Here is a 27,825-nt window from a genome sequence, read left to right on the forward strand (position 1 = left end):
GACACAGTGGGGACAATGAATAGATACATGGACAAATGCCTAGAAAAAGGGATAAGTAGCTAGATGATTGCTGGACAGATGAGTGGACAACACAGAGATACATAGATCCATGAATGTGTACAGGGGTGGGTGGATGGTGGATGGATGGATGGGTGGATGGTGGGTGGATGGATGGGTGAGTGGGTGGGTAGATGGGTGGGTGGGTAGATGGGTGGGTGGGTAGATGGATGGGTAGATGGATGGATGGAAGGATGGATGGGCAAATAAATGAGCAACTGGCTACAATTGAGTGGATGGCTATAGCTGGGCAAATGGATGATGGGTAGACAGCTGGATATCCAGAGGCAGTGTTGAGCTAATAAATACTTACCAGCTGGCTCTTGGTGATACAAGCCCTGTTTCTTGGTGTCTCCACAGTGTGAAAACCCTCACCCTGGTCAGCCAGTTGCTAGCAAAGTAAAACCATTGGACGTGTATTTGTAATGCAGACAAGCTAGCCCAAGCTGACCCCAGCGTTCCCCTGGAGGAAAAGGTGAGTGAATGGAAGGGAGGAAAAAGAGGGAGAGGGAGGGAGAGGGGAAGGGAAGAAAGGAGGGAGAAAGGAAGAGGAGAGAGAGAGAGGAAAGAAGGGATGGGCCACGGCATGGAAGCATGGATTGTGGGTGGCCAGTTTACGTGCTGTCTGGAGAATGGCTAGACAGAAGAAGCAGACATTTAAAAACATGGCCTGTGCAAGCCCCGGGGGATTGTGATGAAGCACACAGATGATAGAGACACTATCCACTTCTGGACAGACAGACCAACAGAAAGATGAAGCAGGGACTCTCCAGGCAACACACAAGTCCTGGCTCCCACTTATGAGCCAGGGAAATCTCTGGACCTCTCTGAGGTCATAGTTTCTCAATGGTAAAGTAACCATGAGAAGTTCTGGACATCCAGCCTCTCGGATGGCTGTCAACATTACCTGGACATCCCATGTATGGTCCAGAGCTTAGTAAAAGATTCAAAGATGAGACTCACAGCATCCCATCTCTTAATACGTCCTCTGAATTTGTTAAATGGGTGGACGGATCAATGGATGGAGGAGGGATGAGTAGGGAGCAGACAGACAGATGGATAAGGTCTTCTTACCCATATATGAAGCTGAGTCCTGGCCTTGCCACTCAGTGGCTGTGCTGTGTGACCCCTGCCATGTCACCTAACCTCTCTGAGCTTCCCTCATGAAAGTGAAACTTTTACTGTCAGCAGCACTGACTACTCACTCCCAGCATGGTGGGATCTATCCTGAGCCCTGCTCAGCTGTAGAGCGAAACCATCAAGTCCCTTGGCCTTCTAGATCCTTACCTCTAAGGGTCAAAGAATAGGGAAGCATTATGGTCTAAGGTCACTGGCTGAGCTGATCAGAATGAGACTGAGGCCAGCATGGGAGCCTCAGTGATATGGCCACCCTTCCCAGACTGCCCTAGCTGGGTCATCATGACTGGTTATGAAGAGGACATGGGCAGACAGACAGGATCTCACTACAGCCTACCTCACACCCAGCAAACATCTGTTGACCGTGGTGGCCAATAGAACAGTCACTAGGGGAATAGAGCTCAAGGTAGCTGCTCACACCTGAGTCAGAGGCTGCTGAGAAGGACCCTTCGATCAAGTGTTTGGGCTAGAGTTCATCGGCCTGGGCATCTTAGAGGAGGTACTCCACTAGCTAGCTTGGTGCTAGGGCTCCAGTTAAAATAGAATAAAATAGTTCCCCGGATGCCTGCCCATGCAGAGCCCTGCAGCACACATGGCAGGCACGGCGCATGTGCAAGCCCTGTGGCCCTGACACACACAGCGGTGCCATGCCAGGCAGAGCGCAGGTGCCCAGCAGCTCAGGAGAGTAAAGCCCCACAGCCAGTGCTTAGCAGCATCCCTAGGCAGAGAGGGCAGGAAGGAGAAGCCACATACACCCTCCCAACAGCCAACAGGGAGCACGGGGGCCTTAGCAGACGGATAGAAGAAAGGCCCTCCTGTTAAAACCCCCTTGAACTGCTCTATGGGACTTTGCTGAGGAAGAGTACAAAGCCCTATCCAGCCTCTGTCCCAGAGGGAGTTTGTTAAGGGGCACAAGTCCCCAACAGGCCACAGATCCAATAGCTGAGGCCCACTCCAGCACTCCTCAAAGCTGGTGGGCCACCTGCACCCCCTGAAGTCAGAGGGTTAAAAAACTCCAAACTGCAAGTCGGAGTTCCCAGGGAGCTGACCCCTGGCATCTGTGACATCAACTAGTTCCCTAAGGCTAAGGCTTGCTTTTGGGTAGCACAAGTCTTCCATCGCCTCCATTCTCTCACTCAGAGGTTCCTGCAGCTCCCTCTCAGGTCCCCGGAAAGAAGGTAGGAGTGAGCCAGGCAGTGATGGCTCACACTTCTAATCCCTGCACTAGGGAGGCAGAGGCAGGTGGATCCCTGAGTTCAGGGCCAGCCAGGACTACCTACACAGAGAAATCCTATCTCAAAAAGAAGGAGGAGGAGGAGGAGGAAGAGGAGGAGGAGGAGGAGAAGGAGAAGAAAAAAGAGAAGGAAGAAAAGGTTGGAGTGTCCCTAGGTGATGACAAAGGACCAAAGGACCACAGCATGTCCAAGGTATAAGAGTCTACTTGTCACCACCCAGAGCAGCAGAGCATGGAATACCCTGATCTCTATGGAGAGGTGATTCAGGGAGTTGGCGGTGGGGGGGCGCCTGTGGTACAGCACCACTTCTCTAAGGGAGCATGTGATACCCCTCTGAAAACAGAAAACAATCGCAAGCCTGCCTGGGCTGTCTCTCCAGCCTTGCAGGCATCAGGGTCATCTTCTTGGGCTTCAAGAGTCCTAACCCAACTCTCACCTGGTTTTGCAAGTCCTCAGGCTTGCCCCATTGGTCCCCACATATGTCAGGCATGCTGCTGGGCGGGTGTTTTAATCTGTTTTTTTTTTTTTAAGATAGGGTCTCATGTAGCCCAGGCTAGCCTCCAACCTTGAACTTCAATCTTGAGTTTCCCCAGCCTAGCACTGGCATTACAGGTATACCCCACCAGTTTATGAGGTGCTGGGCATACTCAGGAAGCTCTCTACCAAATGTGCCACACCCCTAGTCCTTGTCAGCAGTTTTAACAAACTATGTCATATCCAGCATCTCCTCTTAGACCACAAGGGTCCCCACACCTCGGTCAGGTCTTCTTGGTCCCAAAATATTTCACCCATGACCTAGGACGATGCTCAGAAGGGTCTTCAGAATTCTGCTTTGTGGTCAGTGAGTGTTAAGACCACCCCCATAGCCTATCCTGAGAAATCTGGGGTCCACCACAAGGCTGAGTAAAAGCTTTCCGAAATATTCTAGCCAGCACGTCTCTCCTATGGGGGCTCCTGAAACCCAGAAAAGGATGGGAATCTTGTGAGCCTTCCCAGGAAGCCTGTGGGAGCAGCTGGAGCTAGCCACTAACCCTGGCCAGCCTGTGCTCCACACCCCCCCCCCATGTTTAAAGGGAGCCCCCCTGGTCACCTCCTTAAGCTCCGCCCACTGAATCTCAGCCTCAGCATGGAACATGAGAGGAAGTGGGACAGCGCAGGAGAAGAGCCAGCTGTCCACTGCAGTGGCTCCTCGTGAGACAGGCAAGAGAAAGGCTGCACGAGGCAGAGACAGCTGGAAAGCGAATAGTTGTCAGAGCAGCTCTGCTGCAGTCTCCTGCCTTCTTCACCTGTCCACTCCCCAGGGCAAATGGGACTGTTGTGGGTCTGAGGAGGTGCCTGGCGGGACAGGAAAGTCAAGCTGAATGAGCCACCTATCAGCTCTAATCATCTGGCTGGGCTTCGTGGACCGCTGTGTCGAGAAGAATTCTGAAAACCAGTCTGAGCCTATGAACATCATGAGCGACTTGACTTAGTCTGCACAGAGACGCAGGAGACCGGGGGAGTGACTGCCTCCACTCCAGGTCCTCCATGGCCAGCCAGCGGATCGAAGGTCACCTCCTGACTCAGCATGACCCAGCGATCTTGTTCATCACTTGCCATATAATAATTAGAAACTGATGGTCTCCAGGCGAGGGTCTAGTGCCTGGCCCTCACTACCCGCATCCCTTCCTGAAGGAGTCTGGGTGCCCAGACCCTCAGAAAGGCTCCCCCGGGGCTCCTCACCTTGGGCTGGAAGGACCCTCGGTGTTTGGCGGGCTCTGCCTCCGGTTTGCTCTCCTCCCCAGAGTCCTCGCTGTAGCTCTCAAACTCGCTGGAGCTCCAGCCTAGGTCCTCGGCCTCCCGAGGCGCTCCGGCTCGATGCACATCCTCATAAAGTAGACCCCGATCTGCCCCTGCCGGCCGGGGACAATATGGTGAGCCACAGGCCCCAGTCACCCAGAGCTGGAACCCCAGTGGGTACGCCATAACAGAGGGAGGGAGGACGGAGCAGGTGTGCTGGTCTGGCCCCAGACTCGGTTCTGTTTCCGCGGAGGCAATGCCAGCCTGTCCCCCACATCTCTGCAAGAGACGGGCCTGAGAAAACAGGAACCCAAAAGAAATATGCCCGACGTGGGAAGGCTCGTTAATTCCCTCTTAACACATTCTTCTGAGAGCAGGGAGCTCAATCTTGCCTTCTTTGGCTTTTTATGGGGGGAGGGGGGACGGGAGGAAACCTCGGAGTCAAGTCCAGGTGGAGCCCTGGCATGCTCCTGGGTCACTGGAGAGTTCTACTGCATCAATGGGAAGACACAGGAAGGGGCTGGACTTCCTTAAAGCCACATCCCTCCCCTCTGGTCCATATGGTCCATGCGGTCTGCAAAGGTCCAGGAGGGGGCGCACCTGGCCTAGAGTCCAGAAGGAATGCTCATTTTCCAAGACAGCAGGAAATGCTTTAGACTGAGACTTGGGAACAATGAGTTGAGTGTCCTCTCTCTAGAACCCATCTGGACACTCATGGGGGTGAGAGGGTCATCCCTCGGGAGCTGTCTAGCTTGTTTTTTGAGTGTGGCTCTCCCACAGGGACCTGAGGATTGCCTATTCAACCAGGCTAGCTGGCCAGCAAGCCTGAGGGCTCTACTGCCTTTCTAGCTGTGGGATTATCACGCCCAGCATTTTTATGTGGGTTCTGGGGATCAAACTTAAATCCTCCTGCTTGGTGGCAAGCCCTTCACCTCCAGACATGGGGAGGTTATTTTTAAGCCAAGATGTTAGTGACTAACATCTCCGGGGACAGAGCAGCAGGCCACACTGGCTATGACCTTGAAGAAGGAGCTGGGTGAGCTATTTCTACATTGGATACCCCTACAGCTATTGCCTGGGGAGACAGGCCCCAGCTCCTGCAGGCAATCCTTAAAGGAAGACCCACAGCGACACCTGAGGACAGAGAAGACCAGGGCAGGGTCATCAGCTGCTTGATTTATTCAGGTGAGAAATCAATGTGAGAGACTGCCCAGCTCTGGGACACATCCCTATGAACCTCTGCCCCATCAGCCACCTCCCCCAGGATCCAGGTGGGCTGCAATCAGGAAAATATGATCCATGCCCAGCCCAGATCTGCTTAGGTGGCATACACATCCCTGGCCCACCTGTCCCTTTTCTTGGGACAGGAGACTGGAGGTTGTCATAGGCCCTCTGGGTCTGCTATTGTCTGTTTGCTCACATTGGTACTGTGTACTGTCCAAGGATGGTTACTGCTGCCCCATTAGACTAAGGGCTCCTCAAAAGCATGGGTGATGTTTTCCAACTAGGTAGGGATCCTCCCTGGAAACTGACAGAGCAGTGTAGTAAAGAGGAGTGGGAGGGAAGGTCATCATATGTTCAAATCCTAGCTGTGTGATCTGCGGCTGGTAGCTTGGCCTCTCTGATGCAAACGGTACAAGCTGTACCCTGCCTATCTCGAGGAGTTGACTCTGCAGGAGCATAAAATGTCAAAAGAAAAGAAAAGAAAGCCATTCAGATCCTCCCTGGGTAGGGACGGAGCGCTGTACTTGAATCCCAGCCTGGCCTCTACAGACGCCTCATCTGCAAAATGAAGGCATAACACCCCCAACCACAGATCCCATGGCGACTCGTGAAGAATCAGCCTGGAGCAAGGGTGCCTGCCTGTAATCCCAGCTGACTTCAGGGGCTGGTGGCGGAAGATAAATTCAAGGCCAGCCTCGGCTACATGGCAAGACCCTGTCTCAAAACACCAACAGTCAGAGATATAGCCCAGGGGTAGAGTGTCAGCAGGCACAGACTCGGGTTCTGATCCTCAGCCCTGAACACACTGTGTGTGTGCCACTTGTGCATGTGTGAGTGTGTGTGTGTGCATAAAATAGAGTATGTGTGTGTGCAGCCCAGCTTAATGTGGCTCAACCCCTCACCACCACCACCTGGCCCTCTTCCATCAACTCCGTGTGACCCTGCAGGCCTAACAGCCTGTCGGCTTCCACCCCTGCCCTGAGAAGCCTACACAGCTGACTCATTTTCCCTGGCGCCGATCGAGGCTTGGGAAGGAGAGATGACCTTCAGGGACTCACAGCTTAGTGCTATCCCACCCAAGACCACAAACGCTGCCCTGCCCGGTTCACCCAGACCTGAGGTTTTGTCGAATCTCTGCTTGTGTGTCGGCAGGGTGTGGAAGGTGAGGAGACCCTCCTATCCCAGCGCTCCCTCCCTGACCCAGAGAAAGGCAAGGAAGAGAGCCAGAGAGGTCATACCGGGCTGATGGGCGTCTGGGCTCTCACAGGGGACGTCGTCATAGATCACATCTTCCTCCAGGGCGGGAAAAGTGAATCGGTCGACTGGTAACAGAGGGGACAAAGGTCACCTGGGTGGCATGTGGACCAACCAGCTGGCAGCCATCCATATGTCCAGACTTCCATCGTCTCGGATATAAGTCACTGCTTTCCTCTGAGCCACTGGCCTTCTCCGCACACTCCACAGACCCCACCTTGCCTCCCTGCCTGCCTACAGACCTCCACCCTGGCCACAGCACCTGCAGAGAAGCCCCAGGATGGGCACAGTGGGGGTTGGGGAAATCTAGCCTGAGCTGAGCCTCCTGAAGAGGCTCTAACCTCTAAGGGGTGCCTTTCTGAGTCCTGCAGCATCCAGAGGCTAGCCAGGCTTCGTCCCTCAACTCCTCTTCTTCCCATGCATCCCGCTCTCCAATGGGTCCAGACTGATCACCCTCTTCAGCATCACCATTCTGACCGCCTCTCCTGGATGGTTATGCCAGTCCTCACTGGTCCGGCCTCTTTTCCTTTGTCTCTTTCTCTCACCCATCCCCTGAACTGATGAGCCACAAATGTGATCATATCACTCACTTGGGGGAGCTAGGGAGCTGCTTCACCTAAATGCAGCACTCTAACTTGAGCTACTAGGGGCTTCGTCCTCTGGACCCTGGCTCTTACAGAAGCCGCCCACCCCTCTCTACTGTGTGGGAGCCACCTCCTCCCTGATTCTCTTCCCCGAGTATCTATCTCAGTCACTCAGATAGTAAGTATCTATCTTACTAGCCTCTTGCTGGCCTCTGATAACAGGTAGACAGCTGGATTAAGGATCTAGGGTTCTGGTGAGCACAGAGTGGGCAGCCCACTACAGATAGCCACCAAGTCTGTGGCAACCCTGTAAAATATGTATGCCCCCTTGGCTCTCAAACACACACACCAGCTCTTGGCCTGGAGACTAAGAGACCATCTTGGTTCTACCAGGGTTGGGGGGGAGCAACTTACTGCGACGTGAGCTCTTCCGCTTCCAGCTGGAGTGCCGGACCCCAGAGAGAGCTGTGCCCACAGCATCCCCATTGCTGACCACAGCAGGTACCCTGCAGAGAGATAACTCAGTGAAACTTCAGCCTCCTCACCATACTGGAAGGCTGGTGGCTGTGGAGGATAGCTTAGTGGTTAGGCTCTAGGGTCATCTAAGCTGGCTAACCTTCAAAAAAGAAGTAAACCTTGGCTCTGGTTCAAGACTGTTAATGTGGGGTGGAGAGGTAGCTCAGAGGTTAAGAGCACTGACTGCCCTTCTAACGGTCCTGAGTTCAATTCCCAACAACCACAGGGTGGCTCATAACCATATATAGTGAGATCTGGTGCCCTCTTCTGGCGTGCAGGCACACATGCAGGCAGGACATTGTATACATAATAAATAAATAAATCTTTTTAAAAAATTGTTAATATAATGAATTGCAATGTTTTTCCTGGACATAGAGTCCTCTGCTCTTATTATGGAAAGAAAAGCTTCTTTTACTCCTACCCTCATTCCTCGGCACAGAAGTATCAAACCATTCTGTCTTTGGGATCGGATTACGTTCGAATGTTCGATTTTAAAGATTTCTGAGTTGAATTCCATTTGAATAAGAACCGTGGTATGAATTTTGACCTGGGATAATCTTTTAGCAGTGCCTGAAATGGCTTTAAAATCCTTCTGCTGCTTTGTGCAGGGTATCGTTATGAAACAGAGGGGCGGTCTCGGCACTGATGATTATAAAATCGAAACGGCCGACCCACTGTGAGAAACAGCCGCCCTGTGCGCTGCTGCACACATTTGCCAGAGATGTAAGCCTTTATGAACAATTAGACAAGCTTGCGCACACCTCATTGGTATGCAAATTTGTTTTTGTCTCTAACAAATGGCAAAATCATACATGTGCCAAGGAACTGTTTTAAAATAAGCATCTTAACGATCTGCCGTTGCTACATACATGGTACATATATCTATTTTACACACTGTGTGTCTCAGGTTGGATTCTCAGGTGAAAAAAGATGGGGATTTGGAAAACAGGGAATTTTATCCCAGTCTCTGGGCTGGGAAACAGGTTCCCTCAGTGGCTCTCTCGGATCACTGGGCTAATTAGAGGACAGCTAAACACTGGTCTGCATGTGTGAGGACCGTGTTCTCCCACTATTCAAAAGCTGAGGTGGAGGGCGGGTGGGATGGCTCAGTAGGCAAAGAGGCTTGCCACCAAGTCTGAGGGCCTGAGTTTGATTCCCAGGACCCACACAGTGGAAGGAAAGCTCCAACCTCCTTACATCCTCAGATAGACAGACATACTCAAAAGCATGCACACACACAAGTTCATATACAAATAAATAATAAAAAATTGTTAACACTTTTAAAGCTGAGGCCTGCATTCAGCTCTTCACCCACACATCGGCCCCACTCCGTCACAAAGGCCCTACCTACCCGACCTGTTGGGGTGCCTTGAACAAGCATGGCCGACATAGGTTCATATAGTTGCATGCTTGGTCCCCAGTTGATGAGCTGTCAGGGAAGCATTAGGGGGTGTGGCCTTGTTGAAGGAGGTATATCACTAGGGGGTGGCCTCTGAGGTTTCAAGAGCCATGCCAGGCCAAGTTTCTTTCTTTGTTCCAGCCTATGGATCAGGATGTAGCCCTCAGTCACTGCTCCAGCACCTGCCTGCACGCTGCCATGCTCCTGCCGTGACTATACCAGACACACCTTCTGAAACTGTTAGCAAGCCCCCAACTAAATGCTTTCTTTTGTAAGTCTGGCCTCGGTCATGGTCACACAAGGAACAGTGACTAAGACAGAGGTTGGGAACAGGGACCGGAGTCTTGCTGTGATAGGCCTGGCCATGCCGCTTGTTGGCAGAAAAGGCATCTGGGACTTTGGGACTGGAAATACAGTTGAACATTTCAAGTGGGGCTTCCTGGGCCATCCTAGCAGGAGCACAGACAGTGGTTCTGAGAATCAAGGGAACAGTGGGGTCCCAGCACAGAAAGCCACAGAGGGAAAGAATATCAGTAAGCCGCCTAGTGACCATTCTTGTGATACTTTAGCAAAAATAGTGGCTGCTTTTTGCCTTTGTCCAAAAAAAAAAATCTGCCAGAAGCTAAACTGCAGAGTTTTGGGGTGATGGTGTTGGCAGAGGAGATTTCACAGCCCAGTACTGGCTGTGTCATGTGGTTCTCAGTGGTCACTGTTATGCAGATCCATAATGAAAAGAAGCGAGCCAGTAAGCAGCACTCCTCTGAGGCCTCTGCCTCAGCTCCTGCCTCCGGTTCCTGACATGTTTGAGCTCCTGTCCTGACTTCCTTCAGGGATGAACTATGAACCATGCTGTTTTCGGTTGTGGTTGTTTTATCACAGCAATAGTAATCTAGACTGGGACGCCTGTTTAACCATAGTTTTTTTATAAGGAAGGTGAGAAACAGCACTCAGTATAGAATTGCAGGCACAGGCTGAGTCTCCAGCACTGAGCCCTGGTTAGCAGTCCTGTCAAAGCCCACAGTTTGAAATGTTCACGGAAAAGGAGACAGTAGGAGGAAATGAGGTCTTTTGGGAGGAGATTAGGTGATGACACAGAGACCCATTAGATCAACCAATACCCTTAGAAAGCAAACCACCAGCAGCCCCTGCCCCCTTCCACCCTAACAGTTCACAAGATACAACCCTCCATAGATAAGAAAGTGGCCCTGGCAGACTCTCAGTCTCCTACTGCCCTGATCTTAGCTTCATCCTTTGTTTCTGCATCCTGAGGCCTCACGCCTCGCACTGGAGACAAAGCCTGGCTACAGCAATACCACCCGGCCAGCATTTGCCAAGCTTGGCCGCCCCACCAACGCAGAGGAGAAAGGATGGGGAGGAAAGCCAGAGTGTTCAATCCGAAAGAGCCGTTCACACAGGCAGGCAGTTCCAGGAGAGCAGAAGGCCACTCTGCATGCCTCCATCCCACAGAGCCCAAAGGCCCTGTGTGCCCCCTCTCCCCTCTCACAGACAGTGATGACATGCTCTGCCCTGCCTGCCCCACACCTTCAGCCCCAAGCGCAGTAGGAACTCAGTACCGAGGGTCCAGAGCTGGAGAGAGAACACACCTTCCTTCCTCTTCCCTCTTCTCTCTCCTTCTTGACTTCCTTCTCTGTGAAGGAAGTACAACCCCACATCTTACATGTGCCAGGCATTGATGCCAGCGCTATGCTAAACACCCAGGTGCTGCCCCACGGTAAGCCAGACCGATGCTGCCCAGGAGAAAGCCTGGCAGCCAGCTCAAAGGCTGTTACAACATTGCTAACGGCAGATCCCGTGTAAACTTTGAAGTTGAGCTCGAGGTGGGGCCAGGCGTTCCTGGGTGAGGTCAAGTAGCTTTAGAGGAACCTGGAAGTCCCAGGAGCACACTACATGCAGGGAGGCTAAAGAATGAGCCTCCTGGCCGTGCTACCAGAGCATGGGCAATAGCACGTACAGGTCCTGGCCCTGCAGCCGTGGCCGGGTGGGAGGGGTCATCTATTCACAGGGTCACCTTCCTGCCCACACCCACTGCCCAAGCCTCCAGGACATGGAGAAAGAAAGAACACAGCTGAGATCTGAACCAAGCTAATATTCCTGCAACACTTTTTTTTTGTTTGTTTGTTTTAGTTTTGTCTTGGGCTGAGGATGGTAAGAGAGAGTCCAGTAGCCCAGGCTAACCTCAAACTCATGTAGTGAAGATGACTATATATTCCTGAGCCTCCTGCCTCTACTTCCTAAATGAAGAGCTGATAGCTGTGCACATGCTTGGCTTATTCAGTGCTGGCATGGAACCCAGGCCTTTACCTGCCAGGCAAGCATGCCACTGCTGGGCTCCATCCTCAGCCATTCCTACAAAGCCTTGCTTCAACTGCCAGCTCTTCAGCCCATAGACTAAATCCAGGTAGTTCCCAGGCAGGCAAGAGGGAAAAGGGCCCCCTTCATGAGGTAACACACCTAGCAGAAGTTTGGGCTCAGGGTTAGCATACATGGAAAACATGGCAGATAATAAGCCCAAGGCACCTCCTCCCTCCTGCCTAGCCTGTACCCACAAGGGACAACCCAGCTGCTGCCGGGAAGCCACAGCCCTGACATTGCCCAGCTATAATGGACCATTTTCCTGGTGAGCAAACACTCCTGAGCCTCCTCCAAGATGCCAAATAATAAATAACCATCATAAACACCCATGAGAGGCTCATTATCTTGGCTTCATGTACACTTCCACACTCCTGAGGCCTCATGCCTTGCACAGGAGACAAGGCCTGACTACAGTTACTCCACCTGGCCTACACTTGCCAAGCGAGGCCAGTTCCGCTGAGGATAAGAGTGGGGAGGAGGCAAGAGAGGGGGTGCCAATCAGAAAGAGCAGTTCACTCGGCTATTCCAGGATGCCAAAGGCCTCCCAGCATGCCTCGGGCTTCCCAGCAAGCCTCCAGGCCCACAAAGCCTTAAGACCCTATGTATCCTCTCTTTCTCACAGGCCAAGCCAGCCTCAAAGTCACAGAGTAACACTTGTTGAAAGGATTTTTTTGTTCGTTTATGTGTTTGTTTATCTTTTTGTTTGTTTTTCTGAGACTGGGTTTCTCTGTGTAGCCCAGGCTGGTCTCTAACTCACATAGATTCATCTACACCTGCCTCCCAAGTGCTAGCATTAAAGGCATGGACCACCACAGCCAGGCTCTCTTCCTTTTTCTTTCTTTCTTTCTTTCTTTCTTTCTTTCTTTCTTTCTTTCTTTCTTTCTTTCTTTCTTTCTTTTTTTTTTAAGACAGTGTCTTGCTGTATAGTCCAGGCTGGCCTGGAACTCACTCCATAGTCCAGGCTGGCTTCAATCTCAAGATGATTCTGCCTCAGGGCAGGTGAAATAGCTCATCAGATAACAGTGCTTGCCACCAAGACTGGTCCTCTGAGTTCCATTCCTGAACCCACATAGTGGAAAGAGAGAACCGACTCCTACCAGTTGTCCTCCGACTTCCACATTCCATTGCTTGCATGTCCATACACACACATAAATAAATACAGTTGAAGGATCCGTCTGCTCTGTCCCTTGAGTGTTGGGGTTACACGGAGTTCTCTTGGCCAGCCTGCCCAGCAAAGCTGAACAGACCTCAAAGTCCACCTTGCCCTTATGCCAGGGATGTAGCTCAGATGGTAGAGTGCTTACCCAGCATCACGAAGCCCTGGTTTCCATCCCAGCACCAAGTGAAACTGAGCATACAGGCTCAGGCCTGCAGTTCTGGCACCTGGGAGGCTGAAGCCAGAGGATCGTGAGTTCAAGGCCAGGCTGCACCACACAACGAGACTGTGTCAGGCCTGCAGTGTTGCAGAATATTTGATCCCATTGTGAGCCCCCGAGACTGTGAACTGTAAAAACCTGTCTTTTGTTTGGTGTGGTTCAGCCCTAGCACACACCTTTAATCCAAGAACATTCTGTTTGCTGTAAACAGATGATTATGGTGTGGCTCAGCCTTAACACACACACACACATTTAATCCTAGAGCTTTCTGTACACAGGATTTAATAAAGTTAACCCTAGGTCAAGAGGTGGAGCAAGTAACCAGCTGACAGGGATTAACAGAAAGAAGGGACTTTGAGAGAAGAGTATCTAAGACAGCATGGAGAAGAAGGGCACTTTAGCTCTCTAGCTCTTGGGCTTTTAGCTATTGGTCTTTTCCTCCTGGGCAGTCAGCTGAGCTAGCAAGCCTTTAGCCTGGGGCTTTTGGCCTTTTCCTTCTGGGACATGAGCTGAATAGGAAGGTCAGCTGAGTGCTTTCTCTGCCTCTCTGAGGTAGTAGGTTTTCACCCCAGCATCTGGCTCCTGAGTCTTCCTGGGTAAAATAGAACGACTGGGATTCTTTATAACAACATCAAAGATCCCAAGCCAGCATATGAGTGACTAGAATCACTCAGGAGCTCCTAAAAGACACCAGCTCCAGAGGCCCTGCCCTGGGGACTGATCACTATCTGATCCTACTAGTTCCAGTAAATAGCAAGAGTAGAGACCCAGGATGCACAGGTCAAAGGTGAGGCAGCACACACCAGTTCCAACAGCCAGAAGACAAATCCTGCCTCTGCCATTTGGCCCACAGCACAGGGACAGTCACTAAATGTAGAACAAAGTGAATCATCACCTCCACCTCCTTCCATGAGTATTAAGGAAGAATGCACAGTAAAGCACTCAGCGTGCCTCCGTGCCTCAGTTTCCACATCTGTGGAACAGGCCATGATTCCTCCCTCTGCAGTTCCTGCTGCAAAGCAGATAAAGAGGGAGGTAAGTGACAATGCCTGCTAGGCTCTGGCTTGTGGAGCATCAACTCAGGCCTTCCCTCTGCCACTCCAGGAACAGTGTCCCGCTAACCATGTGCTCACCTCTCCACGCCGTGGCCAGGTCTCTCAAATAGAGCTGGCCTCCAGGGCACAGTCTGTCCTGTGCCTCCTACACCTGGATCTATCGAATGGTACAGTGAGGAGCCAAACAGGGGGGAGTCAGGGGAGCAGGGGCTGCTTTATACCGGCCTCCACAACGGAACTTGAAAGAGACCGGGCGCCAGGGACACCAGAAAGCCACCTCTCACAGCCTGATCCCACAAACACAGGTACCACCCCAAATCCAGCTGCTGGCCTGCTGCGGGGGCTCCCTCACATCTGGAGGGCCTGGATCAGCAGTGGGAACACAGGCAGGCACCATACCCTCACCAACAGTGAAACAAGAACCATGTGGGGTGGTGTTGATGAACACAGGTTCCCACGGGAAAATGCTCACCGTGTGTAATTAGGTTTAAAAAAAAACAATCAGTGAGCCATGAAACAGCAGGTGCAATAAACCATCATTCTACAAAAACCGAACCACAGGCTGCAGCGAGCGCCCAGCAGCACACAGCACACATGAAAGGCTGGCCCCGGCCTGCCATCTTCTGACTTAGATTTTTTCCTCCACTAGACATGTATGACTTAGTGAAAGGAGGGGTGAGAGAGTGGCAGAGGAGGAGAAAAATGATGCCGGGATGCTAAGAACTGATTCCAGGGGGCTGAGATGTGGCCCAGCAGGTAGAGCATTTGCCTGGTAAGATAAAGCCTGGGCACCACATGAACCGGGTGTAGCTCGCATCTATAATCCTATCATTTGGCAGGTGAGGGCAGAAGGATCCGAAGTCCAAGGTCATCCTTGGCTACAGAGTAAGTTTGAGGCTAGCCTGGTCTACTAGAACTTGTCTCCAGAAAGAAATAGAAAGGAAGGAAGGAAATCAATTCCCAGGAGCTACTGTGAACTCAGTAAGAGTGGTTGCTGCCAACCCTGAAGAGCTGAGTTTAGTTGCTGGAACCCACACGACAGAAAGAGAGAACCAACTCCCACCATGTATGTTATCCTCTGATGAACTCCACATACACACTGCGACACCACCGCCCTACACACGTACAAAATAAATTAAAAGATGAATAAGGAAAGAGGGGTCTTTTTGAAACAGCTCTAAGTGCCCAGGCTGACCTGGAAGTCACTATGTCGTCCAGCATGCTGCCAACAGAGCAGCCGGGCGCTCCCCGCCTCCGCCTCCAGAGCCCTGGGACTACAAGCAAGCACAAGCAAGTTCCGCTCAGAACACAGGTTCCAGACTCTGTCTCAGTTTGGCCCAAGCTCTGCACACCTCATTCTGTGACACCATGATGGTGCTCTCCCCTTCCCGTACCTGTTGCCACATCTGTAATATGTGATTGTGACAGGGCTTGTTCATGAATGTTTGTGTCCTAAGGACTGATGAGATAAGCAAGGCGACGTTCTTAGCACTGGGCCGGGCTGTAGTGAGTCCAGTTCCACACGGGGCGTTGTTATCTGGCTGTGGAGCTGTTACCCATACCACCGGCTCACCCGGTATTTCAGCACCGCAGCCTGGGCACTCAGTAAAGAATGATGGAAGGGTGGGACGAAGGAAGTGGAGGGCTAGAGAGCCCAGCCAGTGAGCAGAGCTCTGAGCCAGACGTGCACAGAACTCTGGAGAAGCCCGGAGCCTGTGCAGGTCAGGCAGCCTGCCTCCTGCAATCGGGTGCCCCCCCCTCTGTCCGCAAGATGAGACCCACTGTCACTCCGCCTTCCAGGGCAGGTGGCAGGCTCTAGAACGCTGGTTCTCAGCCTGTGGATCGCAACCCCTTTGGGTGGGGTCAAACAACCCTTTCACATAGGTGGCCTAAGACCATCGGAAAACACAGATGTTTGCATTACGATTCAAAACAGTAGCAAAACTACAGTGATGAAGCAGCAATGTACATAGTTTTATGGTTAGGGGTCAGCACAACATGAGGAATTGTATTAAAGAGTCACGGCATTAGGAAGGTTGAGAACCACATAGGACAATTTGCTTCTAGAAGTGGCTCTCACCCCTTGGCTCAGGACCCCTTCCTCTGCCTCCAAAACTGGCGGGGTGGCATCTTCTCTTCTCTGACTTCTGGCCTCCGTCTTATGATGACAACCCTGTGATGACATCAGGCCACCCAGAGGAGCCAGGATCAGATCCGAGCTGAGAGTCCCCTGGCCACTCACAGTGTGTGCTCCCGGTCTCTGAGACCGGAACACGGGCAGCACTGGAAGAGCTGTTCCTTGGCCACCGTACTTCTGTGAAGCAGGCTGAGATGTGCGCTGAGGGCTGCATGAGCATAACGGCCGTTCGAGTATAAGACATAGTCCCACGCTGGGCCCTGGGGTGGAAGGTAAACAGGGCTGAGTCTCATGGCTGTGGGGACCTGAGGACACCGTCACATTCCACTCAGCATAGATGGCCGAGGTCTCACATCCGCCTCCTGTTGAGGCTAAGGAGCTGAATCACTTTTGCCTGGGACCCTCAAAGGACCTGGGATCTGGACAGAAGAGGCCTTGAAACCAGGGACAGAAAAAAAAGAGAGGGAGAATGGGCCAGGCTTGGCAGTGCATGCCTTTAACCCCACTCTCTGGAGGCAGAGGCAGGTGATTCTGTCTAAATTCAAGGCTAGCCTGGTCTACGTGGAGAGTTCTAGGTCAGCCAGGGCTACCAGTGAGAGACTGTCTCAAATAGGAAGAAGAGGAAAAAAAAAAATCAGTTCTTCTAATTTATCAACTGGCAAGGGGCACAGAGAGGCTTTGATGGGAAGAGAAGTCTGACCCCCAAATCCTATCACAGGGACTCTGTCAGGCCTGAGGCCCTGCCCTGCAGCATAGCACCCAAAAAGGAGAGTCAGGAACTCTCAAACTCAAGAGGACCCCGGCACTGCCTAGAGCTGTAGGTAAGGTCTGAGGCCATAGGGAAAACCTTGAGCATTCCCTCTGTAGATTGAGGGACCTGACTCCAAAGCTCCCATGCTCCCCACACCCGGAAGCTCAGAAGCACAGTCTCTACCCTCTTGGTCCTGGTCCAGCGGGGAGGATGGGTCTCCCAGACCTTCCCATGAATACACTACCACCCCGACCCTGATTTCTCTCAGGCTCCAGGCCCAGGTAACAGACCCCAAGCAATGGGCATCATAGCATGCCTGGTCCAAATGAAGGGGAAGGCCAAGAAGGCAGTGGGAGTCATGATGTCAAAGCCTGAACTACTAGAAAAGACTGAGGCGACTGGCAGTGTTTGAGGCAGAGGCAAAGAGGGCAGGAAAAGCAAGCAATCCCCGAGGAGGTTGGGGTCCAGGCGCTACGCTCAGCAGGCAGAGGTGTGGGCCCATGTCCTAGGAAACAGTGGACAGCTGTGCTCCTCAGCTCACTGTTCCTGCCTCTACAGTGTACTCAAGGCTGTGCCTCCAGCCCTGATTCTCTCAGTTTGCACTTACAGTGAAGAGATTGGGAGTGAGCAGGCTCCAAAGTCCACCAGAATTGACCGAGCCCACAGACTTCGAGGGAACAGCCCTGCCATCAGCTACCTCAATGAGATGAGTTCCGTTACCTCAGATACCCATCTGCAAAGTGGGTATGATCGACAGTGCCTAAAGTGTGAGTTACACACTAATGAGGCAGCTCCAGCTGCATGGCCTCTCAAACCACTCAAGTCCTCTTTCAGCTTCCCACAGGCCTCTGGCCTGGGCCCCATCAGAGTCCTCTTGGTTTCCATGGAGACATCAAAGGTCTCCTTTCCAACCCTCCTGGTCCTTCCATCCATCACCTCTTCAAGGCTTGCCTTCCTCTCTCCCCTGTGTTGGGGACTGAGGCAAGGCCTGGGCAACAAACAAAACTTAAAATGCCCCAAGAATGAGCCCCTGCCACCTAGGAGCTGGCCAGCAGGTAGGAGACACACCCCATCACCTTCATAAGAGCTGGAGGTCAGGGAAGAGATGTGTGGAGCCATAAAATGGCTGCTTGATTCTAGCCTGCTTGGAATCCATAATGCACAGTGTCCCCAGCACGACATGGTGATTTTTCGCCCCTGGACCACAGGTGTTCTTTGTTCTTTAGATGTGTGCTCAGCCGTTTAGATTTGGCAGGTATCCGCATGAGAACTTGCCTCCCGCTTACCTGAGAACTTTTCTCCCGCTTTTAGAATTTCCTTGAGAATATCCTGCTTTGCGATTTTCACTGAAACTAGTTCCTCCCCCCGAACTGCCCATTCTTACTCTTTATAAGCTGTAACCTAAAGAATAATAAACTGAGACTTGATCAGAATTCTGTCTTTTCTCCATTCTTCGTGTCTCTTGTCCCATCCCATTCTCACCCCCTCTCTTAGGGTCTTGTTCAACTGACCTGCGGGCCGGGTCAGGGAGAGACCAGAGCTTTCTCTCAGTTCCTATTGCAAGGGAAGGGGTATCACCTAGAGCCATATACCAGGCTTTGGTACCAGGCACTGAGGAGGCTCCCCAGGCAGGGTCTACAGAACATCACAGAGCAGCAGGAAACTATTCTCCCAGGAGCTCAGAACTGACCTCTGGGCAGGGAACACTTCTAAAACACCAGAATGGGGCCGGCCAAGCCCGACCACCAAGATGCACAGTCACAGGCCCTGGAGCAAAGGACTCAGTGATGAGCTCCTGGGCTGCCAGCCAAAGAGGCCTCAGTTCTAGCCTCTTTTCAGAGAAGTATGTATTTATGCGTGTGGTCATGCTCGTGTGTGTGTGTGTGTGTGTGTGTGTGTGTGTGTGTGTGTGTGTGGTATGTGTGCGCGCGCACTCATACTACATACCTATAGCCTTGGTGGGGTGACCAAGTCTCTATTTCAGAGGTGGAAAGACCCCTGGGCCTGCAGCTGTGAGCCTGGAGTGTGGCAAACAGACCATTGCCGTGACAAGCTACATCAGCGTCATTAGTGGCCACTAACAAATATGCTATAGTCACCCTTGTGCCTCCCCGCAGCGCCAGGTGCTCTGCCCTGTGGCAACCTGCTGCTTCCACACAGTGAGCTAGGCAAGGGCATGAAGAGACAGAGAAGCCTGCAGCCCTCCAAGCCAGAAGCCACAGGTCAGCCGTCCACCCACCATCAAAGGAGCATGTGCTCAAAGCTTGGTTGCTAGCTGGTGGGTCATGACCAGTGCTCACTTCACCGCTGGTTCAAACCATTGTGTTCACTTTGGCTCTGAGACAGGGTCACCAGCCCAAGCTGACCTCAAACTTCTATGTAGCCAAAGATGAACAACTGATCTCCTGAGCAACAGGTATGTGCCAACATGTCACTTATTGGTGTTCTAGGGATCAAACCCAGGGCATCTTGGATGCTGGGCACTGAGCTAGATCCCAGCCCTGACTTAATCTTGATGAGTTTATGGTGAATGTCTCTGTCTGTCTGTCTCTGGGCGTGTGTGTCTTACATACACTCTGTGTGTCTCTCTCACTCGCTCTGTGTGTGTGTCTCTCTCTCACACTTGCTCACTTGCTCTCCCTCTTGCTTGCTCCTGGATGCCATAAAATGACCCGCCGTTTTCCTATCCCATGCTTTCTTGCCATCATGCCCCTGCCTCACCACAGGCCTAGAAATGAAACCATGAGCCAAAACGAAGCTTCCCTCCTTTAAATAGCTGGTCCTGGGGACTTCATCAAGGCAACAGTAACTGACGGACACACCTGGGCTGTCTGTCAGCTCCTCACAACTACCCACCAGGCAGGTGACACAGCCTCACTGTGCAGACAGGTCAAGGAGACACGGGGGTTGGGGACCTGGTCTGGGTGGCATAGCCCAGCACGAGAGCACAGATGGTCTAATGGTAGGGCACCACCTCAGCAAAGGGCAGCTCTGGAGAGACAGCCATCAAGGTAACCACTGTGTCCCCACACTCCCCACTCTGCCCTCCCTGTAAGAGAAGGGTTTGCCGCCTGCACTTTACGGATGGAAAAAGTGAGGCTTGGGCACTGCAGCCCCTTGCTATTGAGGAACAGAGCCACAACCTGGGACCAGAAAGATGGCTCAGCATGTAATGGTGCTTTGCTGCCAAGCCTGATAATCTGCGTTTAATCCCCAGAACCCACATGGTGGAAGTAGAGAACTGACTCCCACCTTACGTGCACACACATGCTGTGACATATATATGTCCAAATACACACACCACAAATAGACAGACAGACAGGTAGGTAGATAGCAAGATTTGCAGGGGAGTGTTCCTGTGTGCCCCTGGCTGTCCTGGAACTCAGAGAAATCTGCCTACCTCCAAAATGCTGAGATCAAACGTGTGTGTCACCATGTCCAACAAGCATACGTTTTTTGTTTTGTTTTTTTTTTTTAATGCCACAACTTGAAACCAGAACCACTTCTTACCCAGAAAACTCCACCCCAGGCTATACTTGTACCTAACCAAGTGTAGTGTCCATGGCTCCTTTCTCCATCTGCAGTTTCTGCCTCCTCACTCTCCAGCTACAGACTGAGGAGAAAGAGTCAGTGTCATGGTTTGAAGCCAAGGTAGACCTCAGTATGACAGTTAAAATGTTAGCTTCATAGAACCTAATCACCAGGAGACAAACCACTAGGAAGTTTCTAAACTGGGTTCACCGACATGGGAGGACTCACGCTAATTGTGCATAACACTATCCCAAGGCTGGGGTCTTGACTGAAATCTGAGCAGCTGCATTCTCTGTCTTCTACTTCCCAGTGGCAGATGTGACCTGCCATCTTGGACTGAGGCATGGAGAACACAGAGCCTGCCCTCACACTGGAAACCTACCCCCTGCACAAGCCAGATCTGAAGCCACATTCCAGGCACACTTAGGAGAGGTAAGCTGTCCTCCCCGGCCCTGTTTGCACCTAATGACACTGGTAAGGAGTTCCCATCATTCCATCGAGCTGATAGAGAAACTCGGCCTCAGAGGGGTTCCCAGAAAACCAAGCTCACACAGCTAGACCGAGCATTAGAACTGGGCCCAGTGTCACTGAGAAAAGATGCTCAGGGCAACTGATCCCTAGGCTACAGGTGGCAGAGAGGCAGGACAGAATGAAAGCTGAGACTGGGAAATGGGACTCTGGCCCCTCATGTCAATGCTGTGGCCCACTCTGAGCCATTCTGACCAGCCAAGAACTAGAAATACTAAGCACACAGCCAGCTCATGGGGTCACTGGGCCATTCAGACTCAGCATGAGGTCCAGCACTGACCTGACATATGATCTGGCTGGGATCACTGAGGCTGAGCTAAGGAACCATGTCCCCAGGATACAGCAGGTGCGCTAAGCAGGAGGTAGAGAGAAGGCACGCCAGAAAGATCTAGAAGAACACAGCTACCACAGTCCCAGCCCTGAGCTCAGGCTCTGGGGAGGAAATGGAGCAGACAGACCCCAGGAGGGGGTGTCCTTTCTTGTAGTTCAAACTGCTCTGGGAGAGGCCCACGCATCTGCCCAGGGCCTTCTCAAGCTAGACATCTTTCCCACCCTGCCCAGCCTACTCATGCTCAGCAAGACCTCCTGATGCAGCTTCCCATCATACCCCAGACCCCTGGACATCCATCCCTACTCTATTTTATTACATCTCCAAGACCCCTGACTGAAGTTCTCTGCAACTTAATATCCTGGTATTCCCATGGGGATTCCAAACAGAGCAGATTCCCCTAGGCAATGCAGAGGAACCATGCTGATCCAGCCCAGCTAATCACAGAGCTGAGCTTGCTCACCTACCCCAAGCCGGGCAGAAACCCTAAGGGTCCACCCACTCAACATGGGCAATGAGTGTGGGTGAGGTCCTCCCTCCCCTGCAAGGACATCTATCCTGGAGACCTGGGGCCATTTGCCTGATAATTAGCCTTCAACTCACCCAGGGAGACAAGAGTTCCTCTCCCCTCATCACATCAGGACAGCCAGGACTTCAACTCGGGCTCCAGATGTTGCTAGCCATTAATTGTCCACCCCCCAAACACACACGAGTGCACACACACACATACCCACACAAGCTTTCTGTCACTCTGAGAATAGAGAGACTGTGATTCAAAGTACCTTCCCTGGACTGTCAAAATGGCTCAGGTTAAGGCAAACCTGAGGACCTGAGTTCAATCCCCACAACTCCCATGTAGAAGAGAACCCATTCTTGCAAGTTGCCCTCTGACCTCCATTTGCTTGTCATGACACAAAACAAAAACACAGACACACAAATATGCTGTGTGTGTAATTTACTACATAAATTAACATAATAAATTTAAGTAGCCACCCGGATTAAGTACCACTAGCTATGAGTTGAGCTAAGAACAGAAAAAAAAAAAAAAAACAAAACACAACCTCAGTGGTCCAGTTTGCAGAGGAGGAAAGCAGAGTCCAGAGGGACTTGGCTTTCATATGGCCCCAAAGTTACTGCTTGGATGGGCTAACACAAGGCCCCAGAATTCCTGCCCTCAGCCACTAAGGTGTCCTGCTTCCTGGGAGCTCCCAGGCACAAGGAGCACAGAGTCTCAACCAACCACCACAAAGCAGGAACAGAACCAGGTATGGTGGCTCACACCTGTAATGCCAGCACTTGAGGGACTGAGGTAGGGGGATTGCCATTAGAACAACTGAAACAGGACCCTGTCTCAACCGAAAAAGAAAAGAAGAATTCTTTTCTCACCGCCCAGCACCAGGCATGGCGGTACATGCGTGTAAGCTCAGGAGTAGGAACAAGAGACTCAGAAGTTCAGGGTCAGCTTCTGCTGCCCTGTGAGTTCAAAGCCACCCTGGACTATGTGAAAACTTTTCCTCCCCCTCTCACAAAAATAAATAAATAGATAGATAGATAGATAGATAGATAGATAGATAGATAGATAGATAGATAGATAAATAAATGAAATAAAATAAAAACTGGCCAGTGAGATGGCTCAGCAGGTGTGGGCCTTTCTTGCCAAGCCTGATAACCTGAATTCAATTAATTCCCCAGCCAGGGCCTACATGGTGAAAGGAGAGAACTGACTCCCATCAGTTATCTTCTGACCTCCACATGTGAACAAACACACACACACACATACACACACACACATACACACACACACACACACACACACACAAAATCAATGTAAATTTTTTTTAATTTTAAAAAAAGAAAAGTAATATCACAGCAACTTAGTTCTCACGGACCACTGGGGGAAGTGAGCCTCCTCTCGCTTCCATTTCAATCAGGAACACAAAGATGCTAGAAGAGTTTGTGAGTCCACTGAGGCCACTTGGATAGTGAGAGCCTGGGTAGTGTGGGACTGGGGCCAGGCCTGCTTCCTCCCAACCGACAGGCCACCAGGGAGAGCCTCAGCACTGACCTCATCCAGGTGAAGGGTCTGAATGAATGTACAGTACTCTCCAGCCACCATTCCACCCTGTCCCGAGCTCCCGTCCCACTCCACGCCTTTCCCCGTGAGCAAAGCGATGGATGCCGAGCTGCCAGTTACTTACTCTGTCTGAGGAGGTACGGCCGCTGGGTCTAGATCTGTGGGAAACGACAAGGGAGACAGCCTGTCAGGCAGAGGCTGGCCCCAGGAGCTAAGCCTATTCCCACCCCGTTTCCCCGCCCCTCCAAGGAACCAGGGTGCCTGGAGGATGCCCTGCCTTTCCCCAGGCCCCTGCTCTATTGAGTAAGCGCCCTACCTGTCCTGCCTGCCCCACACGGCCCCCGCGGACCAACCTCAGGTCGGATCGGAACTAGCACCCTGCCAACCCCAGCTCTGGGAAGAGTCCCTGTGTGCAGGAAGTTCCTGCTGATCCAGTCCCCAGAGTCATCCAGATGACAGTCCTGAGAGCCCAGCAGCTGCCATTTACAACAAGACTGGGCCATCCCACCCCTGGGGTGCTAGCTCCCAAGCAGACAGATGGGTTCTTCGGAGCCATGGCTGGAAGGCTACAGGTTGGGCTTGTGGCCCCAGCGGAAACCCAGGCTAAGCAACTCCATCTAGCCACCCCCACCCCCGCCAGAGTGTAAGCCAGATGTTATAGGAATGCTAGGAATTCCTTTCCCAAGAGAAGCGGGATACAGCCTCTTCCCAGGGGCTCCCTTTCCTGCTTACTGGGGACCCTGGGAGCCGGAGGTTCCCTGCTAGTTCTCTGGATTTGCCTACAACCCCCACATGCCTGGATGAGACTCCCAGAAACACCTCACCTGGGCCAGGGACAGAGTCAAAGCAGATCAGCGAGGGCTCTGTGTCCTTCTCAGGGGCAAGGCCAGGGACAACCACGCCTGTGTTGGTGTCCTCTTCATCATCACTGTCATCAAACTCAAAGGCTTCTCCGGAGTCCTCCTCCACCTCAGGGGAGGGGCCTGGGGCTCTGGGAGCCAGTGGATCTCCTAGAACAGAGGAGGGGTTAGCACGCTGTGGGACTGGGTCTGTGAGCTGAGGAGCAGTTTTGGAGACTAGGCTCACACTGCTCAAAGCCAGAGGGTCCTACTGTGTTCCTAAAGCACCCTGGGCACTGGGTCATGTCTCTGGAGCAGAGGGCAGTGGAGAATAGCCTCTCCTTTCAGTCTGGCCCGGAACTGAGAGAGATCTACCTGCCTCTGGCTCCCAAATGCTGGGATTAAAGGCGTGCGCTGTCACGCCTGGCTGATTTCCTAGGAAGACACCTAGTTCTGGTGCTTTCTGTGTAGGGCAATTGAGAGCAAGCAGGCTCTTTACCCTATATGAATGGTGGTAAGACAGCCTCCTGGGAACACTGTGGCTGGAAGGCAGATGACACCTAAGGCTGGCTGAGCAAGGTGTGAGACCTGAGCTCCCAGGACAGAGGTCTCCAGCAGGGCCCGGCTTCCTGCTCCTCCCCTCCTGGTTCATTCCCTGTCCCCTTCCTCATTCTTCACCGCTCAGCTCAGAGGTCTCCCTAAAATCAGTTGACAGGGTGCCTGCCTCCGCTCCAGCCTCTTGTTTTCCTCACCTCAGCCCTGCATGGGCCAGCACTGGCTTACTCTGCTTGGCATATAATCCCCTCCAGTTATGGATCCCAAATACTTTAGCAGACTGTGCCCTTGACTGTGAGGGCCCGACTGGCTCAGATTGGGACTCTGTCGCTTTTGTCTAAGTCCTGAAGGACTGGGGTTTCTGTCTATGAGCTCTCCCGATTCTGAGGGTCTTCCTGGGGCCGTGCTACAGAGCTGGGAGCGGAACCTCAGCCTCCAAGCTGTGCCACTCAACAGTCTGCACATTGGTTCCCTCCTCTGTACAACGGAAAAGAACAGCAGTACTCCCTACGGCTGACGGCGGGGCCTCAGCGTAACTGACACAGCGGGGCAATGCCACCGTGGCGTCCTCCCACACACTGTGAGAGGCCAGCAGCATCCCACTGGGGGACAGTAGCTCCCAACCCCAAAATGTCTCCAAACATTGCTGTATGTTCCCCTGGGAGAGCAAATCCCTACTTGTTGGGAATTTGGGGAGCAGGTGTTTCTCCCAGCGCAGCATTGACTGTCTAAGGGCTCCAACTTGAATGGCAGGCGGTGGAGGCTGCCTGAGACCCCTGAGGACATGAGTGGAAGGGAGAACAAAGCAGAGAGCAGCGGGGGGGGGGGGGGAATGGGCGACCACCTCCAATTCCAACAGCCTCTCCCACCCAGGGATGGCCAGGAGGTTCCCAGGCGTGACCCTCGACCCTCGGATGTACATGTGGGTGGGAGACCAGCTCTCCTGGATGTGGTGGCTCACACCTGTCATCACAGCACTCGGGAAGCTGAGTCAGGAGGATTATATATTTGAGGTCAGCCTGGGCTACAAAGTGAGATCCTGTCAAAAGGAAAAAGAAAAACAAGAAAAAGATGATGCTAGAGAGATGATGGCTCAGTTAAGAGAACTAACAAAGGACCTGAGTTCAGTTCCCAGCACTCACATCGGCAGCTTACAACCACCTCCAGACCTCCAGCCCCAGCTCCAGGGAACCCAACACCTCCTCTGGCCTCCAAAGACACAGACATGGGCTCACAAACTCACATACATGTAAAAATAATATTTTTTAAAAAAAAAAATTAAAAAATGGGGCCAGAAAGATGACTCAGGAATGGGTGAAAATCACTCGTGGCCATGGTACTCTGGTGGAGGTCAGAGGACAGCTCTTGGTAGTCATTTTTCTCAGGTCACTTGGCAGCAATCACCCTCCTCTGCTGAGCCATCTCGCCAGCCCACATCAAGTTCAATTCTGATGCTGTTTTTGACAGTCGAGTCAATCATATATATGGCCATGCACGCATGTGCGTGTGTGCACAGAACCCTCGGCCCTCTCCCTTTTCTCTCTGCTCCAGCCACACTGGTCTTCTTGACATACAACAATGTAGCAAGCTAGCTCCTGACTCAGGACCTTTGTACTGGCCCCTAGAGGCCTGAGGTATTTTTTCCTCAGATAAATTTCTCTTGCTCCTACCTCCTCAGTACACTGTCTGCCGCTGGTCAGTGGGGCTGCCATGGAGACCCCAGGAACTCCCTGTGGTTTGGCTTTCAGAGACAGGGTCTCGTGTAGCCCAAGCTGGTCTCAAACTCACTAGCCTAGGCTGACCTTGAACTTCTGATCCTCCGCCACGGTGGTGGGAGGGAGTGCTGGCATCAGAGACATGCACCGCCACATCCAGCTCTCAAAACAAATTTTCAGTCCCAGAATAAATGACCACAGAGTCACTGCCTGCTATCTGGGGGAAGGTACAACAGAGATTCATCCTGCTTTACGGATGCTTAACCTCTCAGTGTCTTCTGTCTTCACGCCAATGCTTCCCTGAACATACAGTCAGTGTCACCACAGTGGCTAAGGCCTTAGAGCTTCGCTCGGCCCTGAGCAACCGCCGTAGGGGGAGTGTGGAGATACCTGATCTTCAAGCTTTGCTTAGCTTCTGCTTTCAAAGAAAGGGGTCACAGCGCTAGGGGGCCCAGGGCTACTGGCTCCCAGGACTGCTTGAGGAAACACAGGTCAGCTTTGAGGCCCATGGTGCAAGGCCTAAGCTCAGCCGCTACCAACTGTTTGCGTGACAGTGATGCCAGGTATATGACTGTCATTTATCACGTCATACTCTTCTGACACCATCATGGTCATTACTATTATTACAGCCCGGTTGGAGCCCTGTCCGTGTCTATGGTTAACATGAGCTGTCCCTTCCAGTTCTCAGGCCAGCCCAGGCCACACTGACGTCCCCAGGGGCGGTCAAGGACTCGGGTCACGTCTACATCTCCTTCCTTGAAGAGCATAAACAGCTCCGACTAGTCTCAGCTGTTTCATCACCAATCCAACCAGCAACTCCCGGCAGCCCTGAGCCAGTGATTGTTGGGAAGTTAAAAGAAGGATGAAGAGACATGTACAGCGCCCGGATGGGGAGTGGATACAGCTCACTGGGGCAGCAGGAGTCAGCAGCCAAAAGCAATTGCCCCTCCCCCAGCACACCACAGACATGAAGCATGGGGTGGATCAGCATGGGTCAGGTATCTGAGGGCATCCCTTCCTCAGGAAACAAAAACTAGACACAGACAAGGGACAAGCTTAACAGGTCACAGGAGAGCCAGGAGGCAGCTGTCAGTCAAAAACTTCAGAAGGGAGGTTCTGGCTGGGTCTGTTCTGTTTTCATTCTTACTTCCCAACTTGCAGGGTAGAAGAAACAGAGCTGGGGGCCCCATTGGCAGGAGAGAGGAGGACCCAAAGCCCCTGGCACAGCAAAAGAGCTGGTTGCCCTCCACTCAGAACATCCTACATGGCTCTCTATCAGAGGGAGGATCCAGTGACCCAGCCCAGAGTGATTGGAAGCCCAGCCCTTCCTCCTCATCTGGACAGGTGGCATGACAGATGCCAGTCACTCATGCCCTTG

General features: G+C 52.3%; 1 protein-coding gene across 9 annotated transcripts in view; it reads right to left on the reverse strand.

The window, feature by feature from the left end:
• The window catches only part of Arhgef10l (Rho guanine nucleotide exchange factor 10 like), a 145,821-nt gene that overhangs the window by 66,237 nt on the left and 51,759 nt on the right, over positions 1–27,825 (reverse strand). For 4 of the 9 annotated variants that reach the window (XM_055610914.1, XM_055610913.1, XM_055610912.1 and 1 more), the window contains 6 exons: positions 24,163–24,348; positions 23,463–23,496; positions 7,685–7,776; positions 6,671–6,754; positions 4,152–4,321; positions 371–448 (listed from right to left, as the gene is read on the reverse strand). In XM_055610914.1, coding sequence (XP_055466889.1) covers positions 371–448; positions 4,152–4,321; positions 6,671–6,754; positions 7,685–7,776; positions 23,463–23,496; positions 24,163–24,348 — 644 coding nt within the window. Of the gene's footprint in view, positions 1–370; positions 449–4,151; positions 4,322–6,670; positions 6,755–7,684; positions 7,777–23,462; positions 23,497–24,162; positions 24,349–27,825 lie in introns of those variants that run through there. The other 5 variants (XM_055610920.1, XM_055610919.1, XM_055610918.1 and 2 more) reach the window with 2 other exon arrangements.

Source organism: Psammomys obesus, unplaced genomic scaffold, assembly GCF_907164565.1.
Source record: "Psammomys obesus unplaced genomic scaffold, mPsaObe1.curated_primary_1811, whole genome shotgun sequence".
Classification (NCBI taxonomy): Eukaryota; Metazoa; Chordata; class Mammalia; order Rodentia; family Muridae; genus Psammomys; species Psammomys obesus.